The sequence below is a fragment of the Hoplias malabaricus genome, chromosome 4, assembly GCF_029633855.1.
Source record: "Hoplias malabaricus isolate fHopMal1 chromosome 4, fHopMal1.hap1, whole genome shotgun sequence".
NCBI lineage: Eukaryota > Metazoa > Chordata > Actinopteri > Characiformes > Erythrinidae > Hoplias > Hoplias malabaricus.
In genome coordinates, this window is record NC_089803.1 from 62,579,843 (window position 1) to 62,605,011 (window position 25,169).

Consider the following 25,169-nt stretch of genomic DNA (forward strand, 5'->3'; position numbering starts at 1 on the left):
AACTGTGAGCAAACTCTTTAAAAAGTAGTTAGAAATTTGTTATGTGCTAACTGTAGAAAATATGTTAGCTAACTCAAGAAAACTGTTTAAGCTAACTATAGAGAACTAGTGTTAGCTAACTCCAAAAAATAACTTTTTAAGTGAACTCTAGGAAACCATTTTTAGCCCATTTTTAACTCTAAAACAAACACTAATAGATAAATCTAGAAAAAATGTTCTGTATGTAGAAATCTGTTAGCTACTCTAAAAATGTGTTAGCCAATTCTTTAAACTGTTGTTAAAAAACTGTTATGTGCTCACTGTGGAAAATGCATTAGTCAAAAAATAAAAATAATAACTATAGAAAACCGGTTTTGGCTAACTTCAAAAAGCATTTTTAAGTGAACTGTAGGAACCAATTAGCTAACTATAGAAAACTGTTATTAGGTAAATCTAGAAAAATGGTATCATCTTAATCTAAATCTAACTCTATAAAACTGTTAGCCAACTCTTTAAACTGTAGCCCACTCTTTAAACTTAGAAAACTTAGAAAACAGCTAACTATAGAAAATGTGTTGGCTTACTTAAGAAAATGTCTAAGCTAACAATACAAAACTGGTGTTTAAAACATTTGTAAAGCAAACTGTAGGAAACCATTTTTAGCTAATTGTAGTAGAGGATTGTTCTAAGCAAAAATCTAGAAAACTGTTGTTAGCTCCCTCTATAAATCTCTTGTTAGTTACTTACCTCTCAATACATTCTGTTGTTGTTTTTGCTATTATGTAATAAACGTGGCCTGAAGCGATGTTTACCAGGCAGAAAATATCTAAACAAATCACCATTTCAATGCCAAAGTAACTCTTAATAACAAACAGACCCACCAGCAGTTTTATACACTCTTCTGTTACTTTCGAATAGCCCCACAAGTTTGCAGTCCTTGTGTTACTGAATAACAAGCCATAGAAAGTAGCCTGGTATTTGAAGGGGCTGATCCATATTTTTGAATTCTGCGCTGTGTGTGTAACTTGTACTTAAGTTAAATGTATATTTCAGTGAATCCATTTCTTATTCCTTCTCACACTGTGAATTTTACAGGCACTGTGCTGGCTGACCACCTCCTGTTGTGGCTGGCAGAGTTGAGAAGGGTATTAATATTCTGTAATTAACGGGTATTTAGGCAGTCGTGTGTTCTCCTGGTTTGGGGAGAGATGGAGATGGTTTTAAAAGGGGTCTGAGTGTATATTTGGGAATGGTAGCCCTGCTGAAGCTTGTATGCCCCCCATGGGCCTCATTATCCCTCACCCAACTCTCACAGAACAGAGACTGGAGACTGGAGAATGCCTCACTCCAACAGAGAAGCTCAAGCAAACCAGGCAGGAAGAGAGAGGGAGGACAGAAGAACTTCATAACGCATGCATAAGCTTTGAATAAAGCATTAAGAAAGTAATACTTTTCAGACAGTGGCAGAAAAACCAAACAGAAGGAAAAGGAAGAGGTAAAATCACGGCAAAACGTAATGGTCACGTGACGGTTACCTACATGAGGATTTCCCAACACATGAATTAATATTAAATAATATTATATAATATATAAAGCAATAGCAGGGCATCAAATGCAGAATTTAACTGATATGTTTTATGAACTAAATGTAATAAACTGGGCTTTGAGATGCCTCTCCATGTGAAGGTTACAGGAATAGAGACTTTAAAAAACATGTATAAGCACTGAATATGATCTGTACAGTGGTACTTGAGTAGTTATTTATTTATTAAAGAACCTTTTCCAGGATTTGTACAGTGTGTGTAATAAAGCTCATCCTTTGTGAATGCACACATACATTTCTGTTGGCTACTCACCCTTAAATATCAGCCTTAACCCTGTTCCTGACCCTGCTCCAACCTTAACCCCAACAAAATCCTGCCCTTAAAACTAACCCTAACTTCCTCCTGTGTAATGTTGTGTGTAATGTTTGTTGTGTAATAAAATGTAATATAATATAATAATGAACGCAGAGTAAAGACAGACGTTTCAATTTGCATCTGTACACATGTTTACCCATGAGCATAAATGAAGCATATTTACCAAGTAATAGTGCTGACTGACTGTGGTGGTCTTAGCCATTGTTTTGTTTCTTGTTGGAGAGACTGGGTTCTGGGACTTGGTCACTGCAGGTGTTTGTGAATATATCAGTGTGAAAAGATTGATTGATGTGGCGCCACCATTTTGCTGTGCCTTTGTTCTTGGCCTTGAGGTTAGGTGTGTGTGTGTGTGTGCGCATGTTTGTGAGTGTGTGTGTGTGTGTGTGTCTTTTACTGCGTTCTAAGGTTGGCTTCTTTATGCAGAGACTTTAGGCAGAACAGAGCAAAGGACACTGAGAATAAAGACATCAGCAAAAGATGCTGGGCAAGGATTTGACTTTGGAACTGTTTTTCTACGTCCAAAAGTAGACCCCTTTTATAACTGGTCAATTTAGCAACTTAATGCTGCACGCATACTCTTGTGCACTCACTGCTGGTAAAATCTACACAGAAAAGCCTGAACCATTACGGGATGCTGTGGAGAACCTTGTGCGTGAGCCTAAGGTCAACATGCCTAATGCTAAGCATGAACTGGAGGGGTATTAAGTCCTCCAGCCTTGTATTATTGAGCAGGAGAACTACAATTCGAGGCATGTGGCAAAGACAGAAAAACATCCAGTGAATCCCCTTCACTCCAGAAGAGATGTTTGATGAACAGGTGTCCACCGTACTCCTGGCTACGGTGCAACTCGGGGTGCCTTAGGATTTTGCTCTGTCCATTTATTATTAGAAGCTTATTCACCTAAAAATTTATTAATTTATGAATTCAATAATTTATTCATACATTTGTTTTTTTATACAGTGTGTTAAATTTGGGAACCCCTGCCATCGAACACCTCACCTCATTCGACTGTTGCTGCACTCAGGGGAACTCTGCAGTAGCCAATTTGCCATCTGTATCTGTGAGAATAGAACTGAATGAGATTAGAGCTGGACGTGCCCTCACTGAATGAGAAAATGGCCGTGTTCCCGGACTGTCTGCTGAAACAGTACAAGCAGTGCTCTGGACACTGTGGTTATCTACAAGGTCACAAATACTGTTCCATAGAAGGCTCTACGAACAATGTGGTAACTGGCATGTGCTAGTCTTCACTGTCCTACATACAGAGGAACAGGGACAAACCCAGCAGCACAACCCACTTTCCACACTCGGGCCACTTTATTAGAAACACATACTTTCTGTTTTCACTCACTGGCCACTTTATCAGAAACACCCACCATCTGTTTTCACGCACTGGCCAATTTATTAGAAACATCTACTGTACACCTTCTGTATTTACTCATGGGCCACTTTATTAGAAACATCTAGCTTCCATGGCCACTCACTGGCCACTTTAATAAAAGCTCCACCCTTGTTGCTTCCTTATATAGATATGTGTGAGAGTTGCAAAAACTTTTACACACGTTAGTGTCACATTTAGAAGTATCCACTGCCCTGAACATACCCAAACAGGGCTAACAGAAGAACTGTGCATCTGAAAAACAGAGTTATCCATATTAATGCAGTCAGATTATGGATACCATTCAAGCTCCTGAATGTTTGTTTTGTCTTATATTTGCAGCTAATATTTTAGCCATGCCATTGCCCATATTTTCAGGATATTTACATTCCTAAACAGGGTACGAATTATACAATGACTATTGGGGGTGGGGCCAACTTTTTCTTCAGGTCATAGTGCGAAACTAGTACAGGCACATGCTTTAGTAAACTAAAGTCTTATTTACTGATATAATAATGATAAATGCATTGCACCAGCTAATGTGTCACATACCACACCACAACCTTTATAGTCAAGGATCACCAACAATATAATATAGAGCAAAATCACACAATGCTATTGGTTACCATACAAAATGTAGGATGTGCCTGATTAATATTAAAGGCATAGACCACTCAATAATCAAAATCTCTCAGCTGTTGTCTTGCCCTGAAAATGAAATTCATATTATACAGAATCTCTTCCATGGGAACAATTGGTTAATTAATTCAGAATAAATGGAAATAATGTCACTGAAAGACACTGTAGCTTTGACGTTTGTACTATATCCATTCATACTGGGACCAATAAAGCAGCTACAATGTAAAATATTAAAGAGAGAGGAGTGGAATGCCTTTATATAAAAGCTTGGCTATTGTTAGTCTTCAATGTAAACTCTCTTGTAGTGAAGCACGTTAAGTGAAACAAGTTTAAAAAAAAAAAAAAACATTTTAACCAATGTGCCTCATCCATGTACTTCAAGTTTATACATCAATGTATTGACTCACTGCAGTAATGTTTGTGTGTACAATAGAACTACACACAGCAGCAGCTAACACCTCATTACTACAGCCACCAAATTATGAAGTTTTTTCACTTCCACCTTAAAATGGTGCATACATTACATTGAGCTTGTAGTAGGTGTTAAGTTCTGGATGAGTTTTATATATTCATGCTTATGCTGTGCAGAAAATGCAAACAGTCCACATAAAAAATAAACGTGGCTTCTTATTTGAATGTTCTGTTTCACATTAAAAGCAGACTAAAAAACATATCGTCAGCCTGAAAACTGTGTGTCACCACTGCAGCATTTAAGGTGGAATGGTAAAATTGAACAATTTAACATCTTCATGTGAGTGATTTACTCAAGGCAATAAAGTGACTTTAAAAAAGCTAGATAACTACCTACATGTAATGCCTTCTCTGGCTTGTGCAGGTAATAAAAATAATAAATTTTGTATTTATTATTATTTGTATTAATATTGTAAATTTATTGTAATATTTAACATTAGGTAAGAAGGATATTTAAACGTTTCGATCACCCCAAACTATTGCACTTACTCTTAGTCTTAACTACACTTATCCACATAATCAAGTTTATTTCATATTTGAAAACTCAGCATTGCCTGAGGCAAGTGTGTGACAATGAACCATGCTAACTCTTTACTATGTCAGTTATTAGCTACCATTAGCCTTGCAGATTCTGTGCTTAAGACCTGGAAGTCCTGGTGACATGCCCTTGTTGTTGTAAAGTAGGGAAATAATGCTAATGAGGATTCCTAGCTGAACTACAGCTTTGTAGCCATGGCGATGGTTTTGGAGTGTACGGGTGGAGTTTGTGAGAAGCTTGTGAAAGTTTGAACAAGGTCGCAGTCTTGCCTTTCTGGGGAAACTGAACACCACTGGAGGGAGTGTTATGAATGTGATTATGCGTTATGAAGCCAATTAGACAACACAATAAAAACATTGCCATATGTTTGTGGGGAGTATGAGGGAAAAGCTCTGTAAAACTGCAGTAAAATAGTTCAGGGGGAAATGCATAGTTAGAGTGATCACACCACCATCTGTGTGTGTGAAAACAGAATCGTACACACACACAGAGAGAGAGAGAGAGAGAGAGAGAGAGAGAGAGAGAGAGAGAGAGAGAGAGAGAGAGAGATCTGCTTTTATCAATGGAAGAAAGAAAGAGATAGGGGAAATCTATAGTGTGTATTTCAGCCATAATGACACCGTTGTGCATCAAGACATAATCAGCATACATCACCATCATATAGAGTCATCTACAGCAGCATTATTTACACTGTGAAGCAATAACCACACCTTATGCCTCATTTGCTTGTGTGTTATGTTGGACGTTAATGTTTTACACATCCTCAGGGACTCTGGGATGACTCTAATAACTCCAGACCTCTTTTTATATATTAATAATCAGCCTGTTTCATATTGTGTATAACAACTGTGCAGTTACTCTTTAGAAATTCTTGTAAGTAAATTATACGAGTATAGCACTTGTAAAGACATATTGTTTGGAAGGGTTTTAAATGATTTATATATTTATCTATTTACACAGTTGTATCTTGTTGTAACATCCAATTCTTTCCTCTGTGTGAATAATACACAGAGGTTTGTACATGTGCATTTAGAGACGCTGTAGAACTGTAATTCATTTATAACAGTAAACACATGAGCCATAATTACATTGATGTATCTACCATAAGTTCCACTATGTGACATTCAGTTGCTACTATAAGGTATTCCATAAAATATATGGAATTAATATGTTTTTATCATTTTAATTGTAAGAGTGAGAAATATCTGGCTCTGGGGTCAATTAAGAGTTTGTCCAGGAAAGGTAGATATACTCTAAGACTTAAATTGTGACTGCAGGGGTTACAGATACAGGACTGTATGGGTTAATCAGCCACAGTTACCTAAAACAGGAGGGCGGGGTCAGGCTGGATCTTTCTGTTGTATGTGTTTCTTTTTCTTTTTTTTGGAATTTATATCAGATTGCTGTGTCCCTTGTGACCAAACACATTAGCCACATGGGCATCTGGAGTCATGAAGGTGGATAATTAAATAATAAAAAGCCTGCATTCTGACAGGAATTATAACCTGTGGATTGTGGAGCTTCGTATTGCTCCATAAGGAAGTTAATTTCTCTTCTGAGGGTCTGGCCAGGGGTCTATCTCTCTCTTTCTTTTTCTTTCTTTCTCTCTCTCTCTCTTTCTCTCTCTCTCTCTCTCTCTCTCTCTCTCTCTCTCTCTCTCTCTCTCTCTCTCTCTCTCTCTCTCTCTCTCTCTCTCTCGTCTGGGGTAATTGGGGTTGGCAGGCAGCAGACCGGGACCACCTGGGCGGCGGCCATTCTGACAGGCCTGGGGAGATGAGCAGGGCACGTTTGTGAGTGTGTGTGTGTGTGGTGTGTGTTTGTGATGGCTGTCAGATTGAGTTTGAATGGATGAGTTTGGCTTACAGACATATAAACACACATACAGACTCACACACACACACACACACACACACACACAGAGGGAGGGAGAAAACACATACACACAGGGCAATATTGCATCATTACAGACTGATGATAGGGAACATGACAAGTAAATGAACACTGAATGATGCAACTCACTGTGTGTGCGCATATGTGCGTGTGACAGTGTCTGTTTATGTGTTGAAGGGAGGGTTTGTGTTTTACTTGTGAGTAAATGTGTGTGTGTGTGTGTGTAGATGAGTTCTTCACTTATATTTAAGGCTACTGTCTCCTCTGGCCTCTACGTCTGTCTCTTACCTTTTTAAGTGAGTTGCGTTGAGTTGTAAGGAGTTGCATTGAACTGGATTGAGCTGTAATGAGTTTTGTTGCTGCTGATGAGAGACTCTCTCACCCACAGGGGTGAATGAACCCCAGTGAATGCATGAAGTAAGATGTAATTTCTGTCAGGAATGCGCAGCTGCAGGCTAACACTGTGTTTGCTCATTACCATTCAAAAACCATTGCACCTAATAGAGGACAATTGTATGAGCAATAATAGGATGCATTGCCATGTTTTGCAGGTGCACAAAGCAAGGGGTTTAGCCACTAACTAATAAACTAATATACAAGTGTGTTAATTATTATTAATTATTAATTAATTAAAAAATTATTAATTATTGATTACTGATTATTGAACTGTTTTGGAACTGAGGCTTTATATGATTGATATATATATATAGTAACCCTCCTGGGTTTTTCCCCCTTGGGGCTCCCCCCCCCTTTAATAAGATATTATAAATAAGATGTTAATATTTTATGCCAGTGGTTATGAAATGCTTATGTAGGTGCCATATGAGACAACAACCAAAGTAAAGTTCTATCCTTTCTAGCAGCTTATGAATTAAATATATTTGTAACATAACGTGGGCGGCACAGTGGCGCAGCAGGTAGTGTCGCAGTCACACAGCTCCAGGGACCTGGAGGTTGTGGGTTCGATTCCTGCTCCGAATGACTGTCTGTGAGGAGTTAGGTGTGTTCTCCCTGTGTCTGCGTGGGTTTCCTCCGGGTGCTCCGGTTTCCTCCCACAGTCCAAAAACGCACGTTGGTAGGTGGATTGGCGACTCAAAAGTGTCCGTAGGTGTGTGAGTGAAGGTGTGTGTGTCTGTGTTGCCCTGTGAAGGACTGGCGCCCCCTCCAGGGTGTATTCCCGCCTTGTGCCCAATGATTCCAGGTAGGCTCTGGACCCACCGCGACCCTGAATTGGATAAGCGCTTACAGATAATGAATGAATGAATGTAACATAACGTGGTATTTTACTGTTAAATATGAGATACTTTATTTAGAGCTCATAAAAACAAAATGCATGTCAGTACTAATGCCCAGAAGCTTCTTTTGATGTAAAGGACATTGATAGGTAGGTGTTTGTTGGCAGATCTCTTCCTTTATCTCTCTTACTTCTCTCTTTCTTTCAGTTTCCAGTGGCAGATCCCTCTGACGCTCTCTGTGGGAAACTCCAGTCACATATCGTCCGAAACTATCATCTGGGTCTCGAATAAAACGGGTGAGTGTTCACCTGCGTTCCCATGGCAGCGCAGGCACAGGAATGTGGAGGTAGATCTGATTCCCGGCAGTGATTTCATGTAAACTGTCAGACTCACGGGTGAGGGTCCTGTCAGTGTGAGGGTCCATCTCTGTTCCCCTCTAAATCTCACAAGACTGTCCCCTCCAGGATTTAAAGCCTGATCCACAGATACTAATATGAGTGTGTGTGTGTGTGAGCGCATGTGTGTGTGTGTGTGTGTGTGTGTGTGTGTGTGTGTGTGTGTGTGTGTGTGTGTGAGCGTGTGTGTGTGTGTTAGCTAAAACTGTGCCTCAGGGCAGAGCAGATGCACTTTAAAAGTTGCTGCCACTCTGATAACCGTACCTTTAAATCAGAAAAGTCTAGAGTTATTACTGTATTTTGATGTAATAGTTACATACATTAAAGAGCCTCTAGGAAGGATTTAGACTAGATGTTAGAACATTGCCGTGAGAAGTTGATGTCAGCCACAAGAGAACTAGCAAGGTCAGTTACTGATGGGGGATGATTAGATATGACTCCACCCCCGTTAATTCCAAAGGCACTGAATTGAGTTCCATCAACACAGCACCACTGCTCCACCGCCCATTGCTGGAGGACTTTATATCCCTCTAGCCCACTCTTAACACTGAGCATGGTGATCTTATTCTAATGAGGAACAGCTCTAGAGGATCCTATTTCATTATGTATTTAATGAATATAAATTATTACACCTGTAATGCAGCTTGATTCAGGAGAATGTGCAAACGTTTGCACTAGTATTGTCAAAATGAAGTTATTAACATGTTTACACCCATAGGAATTTTTTAAATGCTATTTAATTATTTACCAAATTCAGCCACAGCTCCGATATTTCACTCTTAATTCACTCTTTTTACGCATTAGCCGTTTTATCTAGAGATGTAAACACAGCATCGCTACTGTTGAGTTCAGAAGGTGGATTACATATTATTTATACTGAAATATTTATTAAATCTCACTAACTCTCACGCACATACACTTACACTCTCTCTCACACAAACACACACAAACACACACACACACACACACACACACACACATCAGTCTCAATCTGCGCTGTAGTGTTAATTATCTCTATTTAAGCTTCTGTGTCCGATGCTAAAGCTCTCCTTGAATCTTTTACTCAGCATCTTAAGATATTCAAATTTAAAATCATCAAAACTACACTGGGGTATTTAAATAAAGTCAAAAGAATGGTTTCCTCTTGCCAGTTAGTCATGCATTTCACACTTGTCTCATTCCCAGAAATAAAAGAAAGTACTAGCCTTTTAGCTTTTTTGTGTGTGATTATATTTTATATTGATTACATTACATTGATTTACATTAATATTAATATAATTTTATTGTGTTGATTGTGTTGAAAAGCCTCATTATTAAGAAGCGGCAGTGTGATAAATTGTAATTAATCACAGTGCATTGTTCATACCTGGCGTAAACATGCATTAATAAGTGGCCCGCACAAAGTACAGCTGTGATCACTCAAACCACATTCAGAGGTGAAAATATAATCACATTATTCTTGTAGGGTGACGCTTCTCCATGTGTGACCCACAGCAACAATCACCATCTACATCAACTGCTTCACTGCCCCAGCCAGGGAATACATAATAACCGCAAGACTGTTTTGCAGTGTTGTCATCCACCGTCTGAGAGTGACAGCATTAATCTGAGCCATGCCCCTCCTCCAGTGGAGATGATGTGAGAAATCCGAACCCAAGCGGTCACTGGAGACACATTTAAAATGCCAGGTGTGAACAACTAGGTGTTTTTGGCAGTCAGTTGTGATCGGATCACCTGAGATATATATTAATGCCTGTGGCAGGGGCCAGAGTTTAATTGCATAGTTATATGTCTGGCAACGGGTTTGAGTCTTTATTTTCTCTTTATGCAGTGGACTGTGTCAGTGAGCTGCGTAATAAATAATATTAAGTTATTTAACATTAAGTATTTAACATTTCTGTATTCATTTTGGGGCGGTACGGTAGTGCAGCGGGTGGTGTCACTGTTACACAGCCCCAGAGTCCTGGGGTTGTGGATTTGACCGTCTGTGAGGAGGTTGGTGTTCTGGGTGAGTCAGCTGCGTGGACTGCTATCAGCTGTCAAATGTGTTCATGTTTGTGACCTAATTTAAGTATGTGTCCATATATAAAAATTATGAGTATGTTACTGTAGAACGTAAATGTTAACACAAAATGAAACTCTTCAAACAAGGGAGGGATTTATGAGTTTCCATGTTATGTGCCCTTTAAAATGCCGTGACAACCTGCCAGTGATGAGTGAGAATTGTAGAGGTTAAAGATATAATTTAAACCTCTTGTTTTTCTTAGAAAGGCATACAACATGTGTTAGTTCTCGTCACCGTTGTCGTGTCTCACAGCTCTGCTTCATCCCTGCTCCACAGCCTGAACGTTTCTTAAAAGCTTCGATCTGGGATTCTGCATCTTTTTTGTTGAGGCATTGCTTTTGGAAATACATTTTTATTCTGCACAGGACACAGCCATCGCTTTCTCTTTAATCCCGCTCCGCTCCTCATTCTCCCTAGGGAGAGACAGAGAGAGAGGGTGGAGAGAGAGAGAGAGAGAGAGAGAGAGAGAGAGAGAGAGAGAGAGAGAGAGATGATCTGTGGCTGGAAGCACATCATTTGGGGTCAGTTACATTCTAAAAGGCTGAATTCAATTTAGCCTTAGACTTCCAGTGCGAGGTTTAGTGTTGAAAAGGTCTCCGCTGTGTGTCACCGTTTAACTGTTTCCACTTTTCTCACTATTCTCTTTATTCCTTCTATTCCCACACAGTGAACTGGAACAAATGGGTATTAAGCTGAGAAGCAAAGCTACAGGGTGTTTAACCATTGTCTGTGTATGTGTATGTGATATACACAGTGACGATATGTATGATCGATACACTCTGAAGCATCTCAGGATTAAAGCTGTGTGTCACCGTTTACCCTCTAGTCTTTATCTTCCATTCCTCTATTACTGTATTCATTTCCCTCTGTTCTCACACGGCGAACTGGAAAGAAAGACTTTAAAGCTCAGAAGTGAAGCTGCAGGGGATGCGCCAGAGACACTACATTTATTTGCATTATTTCTCAAGCTGGACTCCACCAAACTCGCCGCCGGTGGCCTGGACGCTCCGCGGATGGCTGGAGACATCAAACGAGTGTCCACTGAGCGGTCAAAAGCGCTCAGCCGGTGCATTTGTTATCCCTGAAAAAAAGCCTGAGTCAAAGCCCTGGTATAATACAATATCACGGCGCATGAACACAGCATTCAGTAGGGATAAACTGACCGGCTTAATGGAGCTGAATATATTCTCTCTCTTAGAGTGAGACAAATTAACTGTACATTTACTGCAGGATAACAAGACTGAATGATAATAAGAAAAGATTAGATCGACAATAATAGCACAAAAAAAAGGCCAAAGTTCATGAGTCAACAAGGTGTTTCTATGAAAAAATCCATTACTGTGGCCCACTCATGCAACTTTCAAATAGCTGTCAACCATGAATAAAAGCAACTGTATACACTGTATTCTGTTGCTCTGCATACTTTGTTTGCCCACTTCAAAGTCACTCGAGAACTACAAATGGCCCCTTTATGGTCAGTGGAGCTGAGAGAATGGACAGTGAAAGTACAGTGGAAACAATAAAGTGGTCATAAAGTTATGTAGGATTGGTGTATCCCCTCATTAGTTGTTCTCGCTCTACATGACACTGCATGATTTTCAGGTTCAGGTAATTTCTGTGTTTACAGAAATTACATAGAATTACGAAAGACATGGTAATGCTTGTTTAGCCAGTTATACACTAATACAGCATTAATACAAGGGTTTAATTCAGGCTTGGCATTTGTCTATAAAAGCTTTTAATCTAATGCTTATTATATTCAATTACAGTTAATAGCATGTTTACACACATAACAGAGGCACTGACAGAGATTATAATAAAGCTTAATCCATAGTGAAAAACCTTTGGTAATGCCAAACAAAGCCTTAATTAAGGCCCAATATGGTGTGTGTATAAAAGCATCTTGTTATATGTCATAAGGCATGTTTTGTCCTGGACTGCTGTTTTTTGAACAAGTCAACCAATCAGAACAGCAATTTACATAACATCACTGTCTGGACAAACCCTTTTTGATGATGTTCATTTGTTGTGTAATTTGAAAAGAGCAGCTGTCTTTTATAGTAAAGTGCCAAAGACTTAGGCAGCTGAGAAAATGAGATTTACTGAAGCTATAGGGGGTTATTTACTCAAAAAAACACATACATTACAGTGTGTACAGTACAGTATAATATTACATTAAGTAGTGATATTTTGTGTGGGAATGTGTTGGTTTAACGCTCCCCAAATCTGTTTTTGTGTGAGTTATTTTCCTTATATATTCATTTAATACCCACTTTTACTGGTTAATTCATACTTCATTATGTTAAATCAAGGAGAATATCTGGAAACTAACTTTGTCCTTCACACTTGCTCACACCACTTGTATTAATTTATAGAAAGAATAAACCCTTTTATTTTACTGTATTAAGTGTGTGATAAACTGTGCGATAAATGGACCAATGGTAATTCTGCTAAATCGCAGAGAGGGAGAAAAAACATATCCGTATATATTTGATACTGTTATATTACAGTTATGGGGTGATGGTCTTGTTAAGATGCTTTGTTGAAGATATGAGGTTTTCTTGTATTAGCAGTGACATATCACACTTGTTACATTGTAAAGGACAACTAGAGTCTGGGAAATAAATGATGACTGCCTTTTGGTTCATAAAAATGCATAAACATCACAGAAGGATCTCAGGGGGGGAAATACATGAAAAATGTGGGATAATGGAAAGATGTAAATCCATTTCTGAGTGAGACAAATGAACGGTCATTCCTCCCTTCCTCCTTAATGTGTATTTACAGTAGAATTACCCGAGGACTTGCCTGTGTGATATCACGTTTAATCAGAACATGAAATGAAGAAGAATGAGACCCATAACCATCTGCGCCGACACACGTAGAGCCTTGGCGTGAATCGATTACTAATGCGTTTATGAATATAGAAAAAATGCTTTGAATGGGGGGACACGTCGTCATCGTTGCCGTCAGTGGGCAGTTCTCTGGTGAACGAGTCAATTACGTCTCGTGGCATTTCATCTCGTGTCTCGGGCACTAAATGGATGAGCGATGGAGAGGAGATTCATTAGAAACGACTGCAGTCAGGGCACAAATTCCACCATAAAAAGCCCTGGCTGTCTATAGGCATTCCCATTAAAGCTGTGTCACCACATGCCCCTCACATCCATTCATCACAGAAACCTGGCCCCGAGACCTGTGCTTGTTTGTGCTCTTTCCAAAAGGAACCACAATGCAGACGTTCTAATGAGCTGTCAGTCGAGCAGTTAAATATTCACCCCCCACTCCTCTGCCCTTGTTATTTATAGAGACACATCGAGTGGGCCGCATAGACGAGGAGACGTGGTTGCTGGGCAACATCAATCAGACGGGTTACTTCAGAGTGAACTACGACCTCCACAACTGGAGACTCCTCATACAGCAGCTCATGAGCAACCCCACGGTACGGAGCCGTTCACCCTGTTCTCTGTTTTGCTTCTCCTCTTTCCGCCTCTCCTTGCTCATTTTTCAGTTTTCTTTACCCTTATGTTTACATGCATGGCATTTGGCAGACACTTGACAAATCAGGTTACAGATATAAACCAGTGCGGTGTTAGGAGTCTTGCCCAAGGAATCTTACTGGTATAACATGGTGCTCCTGCTCCATCTGGCAGTCAAACCTTAGTTTAGAATATAGAAAGCAATACAAGCATACAGAACAAACATGTAGTGAATCATCCAAGATACTGCTGGTGTGTAAAGTTTACTCTTTTAGTTTTGCCTTGGAGCTATGAAGCTTCAGTATCGTGGAACTAAATATATCATAAAGCATAGCATTATTTATAACAGACCGAGCCCATTAAATGACATGGCCATTGTTTTTAACAAGGTAAATAATACCAAATAATATACTGACACAACTAAATATATATATAAGATAATGTAAGATAATGAGTTCGGCATAGACAAATACACTTTATTGAATCCATTATGACTTCATAAAGAAGCATTGAGTGACAGTATTCAATTTTACTATAATCTTGGACCAACACATAAAGGCATACTGGAGACACTGGCATTGTATTCCGAGCCACAGACACTCCGCCCACACATAGACATATAGAGTCTGATGTCTTTAGTGTGTTAAGTTGGCCTCACTGTCAGGATTCTGCCTGTTCTGTATATCATTTTGCATTGGCTCCGATATTGGTCCAACGTGAATCATAAAAAACCTTAATTCTACATGTCATGCCAAAATAGCAGACTTGTGATTGGTCCTTTTGCATTTCTGTCTTGGCCATGTTAAGTGCAAGACTGCTGCCATTGAGACATTGATAAACCATTAGCCTGTGTCTTGATGGTTTTTTTTTTATCATCAGATTTCTGATCTTGCAGAAGTTGACCATAAAACATTTAACATTTGCATCGTCAGTGTGAGGCCTTGGTAAACTGACTAGCAAGAATCACCTTATTCCATCACCCACTTTGCTCTCTCTGCAAACTCTGAAGATATTGCTAAAAGAAATTTCTCAGCTACAAATTATATAGTTCCCACAACATGTTAAGCCACTGCCACAAATTACACTATTTGTGGTCATGACTTCAGGCCACCATATATTATCTTGTGGACTAAATATATTATTGTGTAGCCACACCTTATTAAAACTACCACCATGTCACCTTAGGGGTGCCGTAATAACATGATCTATAATGTCTGGACCCTAGTTTATCATGCGAGTCCCATTTCTGTAATATATATTTATAAAAGATAGTCTGTAATATATTTTTTTATAACCAACAGCACTCTAGCAGCCAGTTGGTATACCACAACAAATCCTTCACACCCACCAAGCAACACCCTACACAAACCACATGGCAAAACCTGTCATTGCTTTTCACTTTGCAATGATTTTGGCTTGTCACTATATATATATATATATATATATATATATATATATATATATATATATATATATATATATATATATATATGCCCCACCGTACTAAACCTGCTTTCTCTGTCTATATTTGGAGTCAACAATGTGGGAAATGGTGTTGATGTTAATTTTTACTACTTTAAATTTTAAACTGTGGTTTCTCGTTTCTCTCTCCTGCAGATCATCTCGGTGGGCAATCGGGCCGGGCTGATTGATGACGTCTTCAACCTAGCCAGGTGGGGTTTTTTAGTGGCTAAAAAGCAGGTCTAGCTTTGGTTGGCCGCTAATGGCAGCTGCTCTGGTTGGCCTTTTGCTTCCTCTAGCCAGTGGGTAAGGGGGAGTGGAAGAGGGGAAAAAAAAGTGCCTAGCGTTCCTGACGAAACGAAGCCTGGGGCGAAGCTGCCAGGCCCACGCTGAGCTAAAAGATAATGGGGGAACGGAGGAGTGCAGAGATACATCCCTTTCTCTCTCTCTTTCTTGCCCTCTCTCTTTCCTACTCTCTCTTTACCATCCACCACCAGCAGCTTGCTGAGCAGATCCAGCAGGGCTCAATCATTAGCTCCAGTCTCCTACAGGTCCCCGTTGAGCTACTGTTAAAGCTACAGCTGCCGAAAGCAGTGAAAGAGTGATGGGAATGTGTGTGTGTGAGCGAGAGAGAGAGAGAAAGAGAGAGAATTTCCTGCAGCTATACTGGGATTGCGCTCGCTCAGAGGATTCCTGAGCTCTTTGATGTTCCCTGGCACAACAGTGTGTTTAGAGTGTCACATAACTGAGATTTACACATGGTCTACATCGCCTTATGTTCAATCAGCCCTTACAATGGATGTCTATTACATTACATTTATTGGCCCCATTTCATGAACCCCTCCATCCACTTTCTTGGAGTAGTAGCCCTTCCTTTGATTTTCCCAAAAATTTTTCACAGCTCTGCTGAGAACGGACCTCTACAGATATAATATCTGGTCAGCAGTGTCTCTGTCATTTTGGAATTGACCGGTAATGAGCAGAGCAGAGAGGCTGATAAACTAATGGGATACAATGTTAAATATAGCAAAGGTAGAAGGTAGATGTCTTTAATAAAGTGATTACACTGTTAGAAAATGAGTAACGGTACAGGAACTTGATTGTTCACTAAAGTGACCCTCAGAGGTATGACAGTGGTCGTAAGGACCAGTTGTGGCTCCTAAAGTTACACTACATTCTCCTCTATAGGAGGAAATGTGAATATTCATAAATAAAAAAAACTATGATGTTGAATGGGTTGTATTTTTTCTGAGACTGTACTGTGTCAGTACTTTTAGTAAATTAGCCCATGAATGGGGGTAATAGATATGTCCTTCTAAAACAACAGTCAGTTTGAGGACATATATAAGGCAGGTCCTTCAGTATTCTGGTCAGTGTGCAGTAACATGTTGTTTGTGATTTCTTCTTCAACAGGTGAAATCCTGTTTACTGTGAATACAGTGGAAGAAATGACCTTTTTGCTCAGTCTCAGTTGTCTGTGGAATACTTTCAGGGCTTCACAGTAGCCATAAGCTCAAAGAAACAGCCATCAAATGTAATTTCCTTTCAGTTTATGAGTAGAAAATGCAAACATTCAAGGTACAAAAGTACCTTTGCCAGCTTATAAATGGTTGCTTTAATGCTGCTGAATGGACCGGAGCTCATAGATGCACTCATCATGTATTCCCAGAGGAGCAATAGGCCTTCTGCTTGACGTCTTTTTCGCACCACTGCTCTCACCCTTTCGAACTAATGAGTCCCAGCCAGAGGAAATAGCCCATAATTGTGGGTGAGCTGATATGAATTAATTGGGAGCATTTAGCTAAATGCTAGCAGTGGGTTGCCCTTATGTCTTTCTTCACTGCTAGCTCTGAGAAGTTAAAGAGCTTGTTGCCGAGGTCCTCTTCTGAGCTCTGTATGGAGGCAAAGAGCTGTGATTGTTGACAGTTTGCCTGCAGCACTGCTTTGAACACATTGTGTGGGGCATCCATTCTTGCCCAGGCTTTTCCGCTGACTGCCCCCCAACAAACGAACAGGAAAGCTGCCAGATGCTTTCAGTTTTTTTTTTTATTGTTTTTTATTTTTTTTGGTTGTTTTTTTCTTTCCCAGCCCAGCTCTGCTGTTCATCATCGGGAAATGGATAGACTCATCAGCCGCTGCTGTGTGTGTGTTCGTGCTGGGACAGACAGGGCTTTAACAGCCATGCAGAGTGCTCTGTTGTTATGTAAAAACACTCTGACTTGGCCACAGCTGCTCCCCCAGTGTAATGATTTGCTTGAATGAATGCAGAACAACAGGAGAACTTGGGTACTTTACACTCACACAGGGCCCAGGATCAAACCCTGAGGAACGCCTTCTAGTAAAGCGCTGTTATTTAATCCTCCTGTGCTTTTATTTGTTTAGCCCTTTTTCCAGCTACACTCAACAACTTGTTTTGTTTTGAGAAGGGTTGAGGTTTGAACCCTGAAGAACTCCCTGCAGTATAAATGTTATTTAATTCTCTTGGATTTTATTTATTTATTTATTTGCACTTTTATTTCAGTTAGTTTAGTTTAATTATGTAAATTCCTTCCTGAAATTTTTTTTATAAATTACTGAAACCAGGAGTAAATTGAAGTACTATCAATGGCCATTAATAAAGTTCTCTGCCCTTGGATTCTTGTCTTGCTCAATTTGAGGAAAACCTTCAAGTAAAGCAGGGTTACTCCTTTCTGTGAAAGAGAAAAAATTATTTTTTTAGCAGCATGAAAGCAACAGTATGTTGGTTTTTGCCGTTTTCATGTATAAGTAAAGTGTTAAGGATTGACACACCTTCTCATAAGACATAAGTGTGGCTATTCAATAACGTGCGTTTCTTTAGTCATTTTAAGTTTATCACTCTATAATTTGTTTATTTAATTTCTAACATTTTAACAAAATTTGTCTTCTTAAATTTTTGTCATGTTACATTTCCAAAGTATTGACATTTTTTATATCCTTGTTAGTTTTGTTTAACCAATTTAACCATCCATCCATCCATTATCTGTAACCGCTTATCTAATTTAGGGTCGCGGGGGGTCCAGAGCCTACCTGGAATCATCGGGCGCAAGGCGGGAATACACCCTGGAGGGGACGCCAGTCCTCACAGGGCAACACAGACACACACACACATTCACTCACACCTACGGACACTTTCGAGTCGCCAATCCACCTGCAACATGTGTTTTTTGGACTGTGGGAGGAAACCGGAGCACCCGGAGGAAACCCACGCGGACACAGGGAGAACACACCAGCTCCTCACAGACAGTCACCCGGAGCGGGAATTGAACCCACAACCTTCAGGCCCCTGGAGCTGTGTGACTGCGACACTACCTGCTGCGCCACCGTGCCGCCACACCCCAATTTAACCAAAACAATTTAACAGTCACTCATTTTTCTCTTAAAACATAGATGAATTGTAGTATTTATATGCAATATGTGAATGTGTTGTTTTATGGAGGGCAGTTACTGCACTTCTATGCCCTCGAGGTCTATTCCTGTTAAACACATAAAAGGTGTAGGACCGAACTCTGTGGAACATCATCTCATTAGACAATGTTTTTATTTTCCCTGGTAGTTTTCTTTTGTTATTGTTTTTCCTGTTTGTTTATCTGGCACACTCTGACCAAAAGGCAAATTCCATTCTGTGAAATAGTAATTTTTTTCTTTTTTCTTTTAATAAAGAAGGGAACAATTAGTTTTTGTTAAGAAGGGCAGTTCCTGCATTTTTTGCCCTTGTGTTATTTTTTTGTTACAACTGCAAAGGGCCAAGGATTTAACCCTGAGGACCATCCTCTCATTAAGCAGTGTTATTTAATTCATTGCTTTTTCCCCCCTCCTGATTTTTTCATTGCCACTTTCCTAACAAAATGTAAATACATTCCTGGTGAAATAGAAAAGTCAATCTTTTTTTTTTCTTGGTATTTGTTGAGATAAAAATGTTCTTTCACATTTCTAGTAGGACTGGCAGTTCTTGCAGTGCTGTGCCCTTGGGTTGTTTCACTGTTAACCTCTGCATTAGTAGATAATAGAAAACCTTCCTGTTGCTGTTGCTGGGAGGGAATTTTGCCCGTCTATTTCATTCCACCTCAGGGTCTGTGCTTTCCAAAGTGTTTATTGCCCCTTACATTTTTGCACATGTGCTTATTAACAATCGCACTGTTCTTAATCACCCCAACTCTCACATTCATGCTCTTGTATTTGTATTAAAGTGGAGGCTAAGAAAATGTGCATCGGAGTAGAGAAGAACAACAGACATTTTTGTGTTTCTGAAGGTGCCTAGAGCGGTACAACCTAATTAAATGCTCCTGTAGCTCATGGGAAATATTCACACACTTCAATAATGCTGTTTCACACGGCCCTATCTACACTTTACTTGTTATTAATTTTATGGTCCAGAGAGGGCTAAAAAACTGTAGGGTTAGTGTAGCCATTCACACAGACTGAATATCATATTTCAGTCTTTACTTTATGAGTATATTTCCACAGCTCTGATAAAAAAAGAATACACTTGGAAATAAAAATCAGTGGCTCTTATTCGATTCATTTAAGCAAACAATGAGCCTTTCTTTGTCATTCACTCCCAAACTAATGAAGGTACTTAATGGACCTTCTTCAAATGCTCTGCAAATCTTTCTTAAATGAGTAAACAATTACAAGCCAATTTAGAAGTTAATGATTTTTGTTTAGGCACTCGGATGCTATTTAGTTTGGATGGTTTTGGGTCCAAGACATATTTCATTCGAGCAGGGAGAGAGTTTTCTCTCATTAGCTTTTAAGGCAGATCAGAAAAGTTTTGCATCAAGCTGACAGACACATGCTGTGGTCATGACGAACTTGATTGTTTTCAGTCAGAATGTCTTTTATTTTTATTAGTCGCATTTATGCATTGGTAGGATATTTTTTATGTTAGCGCTAGCTAGTTCAGTCTCCAACCAATGACCTTCCAGTTTCAAGCTCGCTTCTCTAAACATTAGGCCATGGTTGTCCTTATAAAGTTGCTGTACCTTGGCGTTTTACTTTATTACTTGTGACAATTGTAATAATATGTGCACTCTTATAATATAGATAGTAATTATTAACTCAAAATGCTAAAAATAAAACGATATTTTTAAAGGAAAACAATGGCCTTCAGCAGATAGTACTAGGCAGTACTGGGGCATTTCAATTTATCTCTTCATTCAAAGACAACAGTGTGGTCTTGTAGGAGTGGAAATAACTATCCATCTGCGTTTGACCCAAAGCTAAACCCTTAGCCAAAGCGGAGCATGGCAGTTCACTAGTTTCTGAGACAGAACCATATTGTTGTTTGCCATTTTTGCCCCTGACCATTACTGAATGTGTACGAATGACAAATGACCTCAAACTTTCTCCCTGAGGTTTGAGCTCACACATGTACTTGTGCATGTGTGTGTTTCCCTCCAAAATAATGAACCCATTCTTCGCTGCGTGCCGAGAGCAGGGGGAAAAAAGCTCCAGTGCCCTGAAGTGCGCTATGGTAATGTTGTATTCTTTTATTTTTAATGAACATCCCCCGCCCCACCTCCTCCTGTTCCTTACTCACCAAACCAAAGCTGAATAATTCAGAAATGAAGAGACAGGCAGGAAAAAAAAGGTACAAACAGTGAGTGAATGACCAGCGACACTGCCTTTCAGACAAAACACAGAGTTTCATTACTGTATACACTTTCACTACGCAGTCAGCTTTAGTCCTACAGTCCTGGATTCTGTGTGTAATGAATATTTTTCTTGTTCTCCATTCTCATACCTCTCAGTCAGATCATTCAGGCCTTAGGAAAAGAATAGAAATGGGAATTCCAACTATTCTTCAGATTTCCATAATTATCAGTCAGATTCCATTGTTGAAATACTCTGATTTCTTTGTAGTGGGGGTATACGGAGCCAGACGTCTGTTTCTAAAACAAAAATATTATATTTTATTTATATATTATATATTTTTTTGAGTTTTAATATGGAATGTGGCATCACAATGCCGCAGCAGGTAGTGTCACAGTCACACAGCTACAGGGACCTGGAGGTTGTGGGTTCGATTCCCTTGGAGGAGTTTGGTGTGTTCTCTCTGTGTCCGCGTGGGTTTCCTCCGGGTGCTCCGGTTTCCTCCCGCAGTGCAAAAACACATGTTGGTAGGTGGATTGGTGACTCAAAAGTGTCCGTAGGTGTGAGTGTGTGAGTGAATGTGTGAATGTGTGTGTTGCCCTGTGAAGGACTGGTGCCCCCTTCAGGGTGTGATCCCGCCTTGCGCCCAATGATTCCAGGTAGGCTCTGGACCCACCGCGACCCTGAACTGGATAAGCACTTACAGATAATGAATGAATGAATGAATGAATGAATATGGAATGTTGTAGAATGATGATGATGATGATGACAGGATATCTGAAAAGTATGTTATCTTTAGGAACTACTTTGCTTCAAAATTCCCTGCATATATCACTCCATCATCTAAAATATACTGCAAAACAATGTCTCAGTCATCAAGCAGGGTATTCATAACCATTTCACGTAAAAGCTTTCTGAGAAGCTTTTAGAAGTGGACCCTGGTTCCATTCACTACCACTGAGAACAATTCTGACTCACTGAGTTGCTCTAAAACAGAGCATTTCACATCAAACCAAACCACTTTCCATTAGTTTGTTTACACCTTAACCACTGAATTTTGAGTGGAATTGCATTTTAGTGAATGGAGCCTAAATCAATTGCCATGAAAGTGTAACAGGCTTTCTGTAAGCAGACATAATTGTACCTTACTCTATTAGAATTGTAGATTTTAAAACTGCGTTCATTTCATCATCCCAGGACTTCTAATATGTTCTTTCATATTACACAGTTCTATAAGAAAGTTAATCAACATTCACCTCACTTCTGGAGAAGGGAATGTAATGTACCTATAGGAAACAAAATTGGAATTTAAAACCACTGCTGTACATTTAATGGTACATTTATATTGTTGGTAACTTTAGTGACAGTAATGTACCTTTTTCTGAGAATATACAGCATCCTTGAAAGCATAATGAAACAGAGAGAGCTAAAAAAAACACAGTTAGCTTTACCAGAGACATGATAAATGAGGAGGACAAGTTGATTGGGTAAAACCTGAAAGGGAACGCTGGCAATACTTAAAATGGTGTCTGTTTACAGGGCTCACCCTTTCGCTTTTCTAATCAGGGAACTGTCTCTATATTTGCATATATATGTCTATGTATTTTACCACTGATTGAAATCTACCAAATAACCAAGAGTTCACAATGTTAGAAGTTAGGAAAATCACATTTAGGAATTTAGATGAATAATGAAGGCAAAAGCAAGCTCATTGTTCAAAGTTTTTGTCTGAAAAGCCCCAGACAGAACTGATGTTAGACCACCGCAAAGCTATGACTAGATAAAAGTAATAATTACATGCTATTGCAGACCATTTCAATTAATCATAAACCAGCGCTCCAGGTTTGTTTTTTAAATACCGTGCAGACCACTGATCTGAAGACTCAGGCTGTGAACAACCTCATGGTAATTTCCTTTTTAAATGTTTAAAAGTGATAAGCACTGATCCAATCTTCAAGGACACTATCAGAGAACACTCTTCGTCTCTGTCCTCCACCTGAAGAGACAGAATGAGGGAATGAGAGAAAGGGGTTGTGCTTTATAAAGACGAGCGTTTGCTGTGGCTTTAATGCGACATGACTGATTAAGGCTCCAGAGTAATTGTGTTTTATTGTGTGCCTTTAAAGTCTCCGGCTTAATGAGAGAGTCGCTTTAATTAATGCAGGACGACGGCGTAATTTATTTGACGCTTGGAAAGCTCCGGGTTCCAGACACCAAAAACCGTTTTGCTGCATGAAATATGTAACATTATTATACGTCTCATTTGTAGCTGGGTTAATGACGCTTGTTGATCCGAATCTACCTGAATGTTTTCTGTTTCCTGTTCAGGATCTCAATGCAAAAAGTACTGGAGCTTGATAGCTGTTTATTCCAGATAATGGTTATTGAGTGGCTCTTTGTTGTGATTATGCAGGTATTCCACAGGCAATTTAGCCCGAGAATGGACACTTATTTCTTCCTGTTTATTCACAAGAAAAAAAATGAAAATTTCACCTGTTGAAGAACAAACTGCAAAAGCTCAGTCTTTTTCACAACATGATTACTGCAGTTAATCTGAGAGCAGATTTTTCTCTTACCCCTGCTATTCAGAGTGTGTGACTAGACAAAATCTGTCCAAAGAGCAGCAGTTATTCCACTTGTCCCTATAACAACAATGGATCAGCATGTGGAATTGGGGCTTTCTGTGTGCTACTTCGTTTCCTATCACTGTGTAAAAGGGGTTGGCTGAAAAAGAAGAGAAGATTAATACACAGTAATCTATTGTATTGGAACAACTACTTGTACTTCCACTTTATTGGACACTTTATTAGGAACACTTGTAGCTTCACTATATGGGAATCATGCTTTAATTGTCATTGCACAGCAGTACGTCAAAATTCAACAACCCAAAAGTCAATAAAAACAGCTCTTAAGCTTTACTTTTAACCCATCTGTGTGGGTCACCCACTAGTGATTAAGGGCGGTGATTAACCAATCAGCCACATATGTGCCCAGGGAGCACTTGCAGGGTTAGATGCTTTGCTCAATGGCATTTCAGCTGTGGATGCTGATGGAGGAGAAAGAGTGCTCCCTTCCCCCAACCCCTATTGTTTTTCAGCTGGTCCTGCAGATCTAACAGGTAGCTTTTTGGTCCTAAGTCCGCCTCCCAAGCCTTAGGACATTGCGGCTCCACATTTTGACAAATAGTAGCCAACTTTAACATGCAACCACACTTTACCTTCCTCAGTATGAGGACGAGGGGCACCGGGTGGGCCTTTGGAGCCAGCCCACATAACTTGGCCAGGCTTAGCCCAAAAAAGCAATGCAAAGTAGGAGGGGAGGCAGTGGCTCTTGGTTATTGAAATTAATTAATGGAATCATTTGTTGGGTTAAATAGCTGTAGAAAGCACTAAGCCAATGAAGCTGAAGTGTCTGATGGGATGTTATTGATAATAGGCCAATACACATTTGCATCGACACATTTGGCCAAACACACGTTTCAAGAATGTTTGAAGTTTTTCTCCAGGTTTTTTGTGTTTTGTCTCAATGCCCACTCTGAGTGTGTGATGAGCCCGAGGCTGTGGAGTTGCCGGGGTGGAGATGGATGCAGAAGGCAGCGATGATGGCAAGCCGGGGACTAATTTTAGTGCCCAAATGCTCTGTCTCATTTGAGCGGACCTCAAAGACCTGCTGAAATATTACCTCATCTCTGATATGCTGCTCCCAGTGACAGTAGATGGGGTTTGATCTTTTGCTTTTAGAGCCAGCGCCTTTATTTCAGAAAGCCTCTGATGTTTTATGTATTTATGCAAAGTGAACAGGACTGCAGCTTTGCAAGAGGAGATGTTTTTTTGTTGTTTCTCCTGTTCTCGTCAGTTGTATATTTTTTTCTCTGTACAGGACACAGCGTGGCTCATGGTGTGTTGCTTTATTGAGGCTATAAGGTGCCCTCTCATAATGCTATGATTTAAATAGCGACTAAACGTGGATTCGTTCGTTCAGCCGTGTGTAAAGCAGTGGGGAAGCCTGGCATGAAATTAACCTGCCAGCCCTAAAAACCATTCTTCTTATTCTTTTAACTCTAAAGCCACGCTTCTCCAGAGAGAGGCGTCAGTTCAGTGCAGTCA

General features: G+C 39.7%; 1 protein-coding gene across 1 annotated transcript in view; it reads left to right on the forward strand.

Annotated features, from left to right (window-relative positions):
* Window positions 1–25,169, forward strand: part of LOC136694709 (thyrotropin-releasing hormone-degrading ectoenzyme-like) — a 268,426-nt gene that overhangs the window by 198,870 nt on the left and 44,387 nt on the right. The window contains exons 11-13 of the mRNA XM_066668480.1: window positions 8,258–8,346; window positions 13,819–13,952; window positions 15,607–15,662. Coding sequence (XP_066524577.1) covers window positions 8,258–8,346; window positions 13,819–13,952; window positions 15,607–15,662 — 279 coding nt within the window. The remainder of the gene's footprint in view (window positions 1–8,257; window positions 8,347–13,818; window positions 13,953–15,606; window positions 15,663–25,169) is intronic.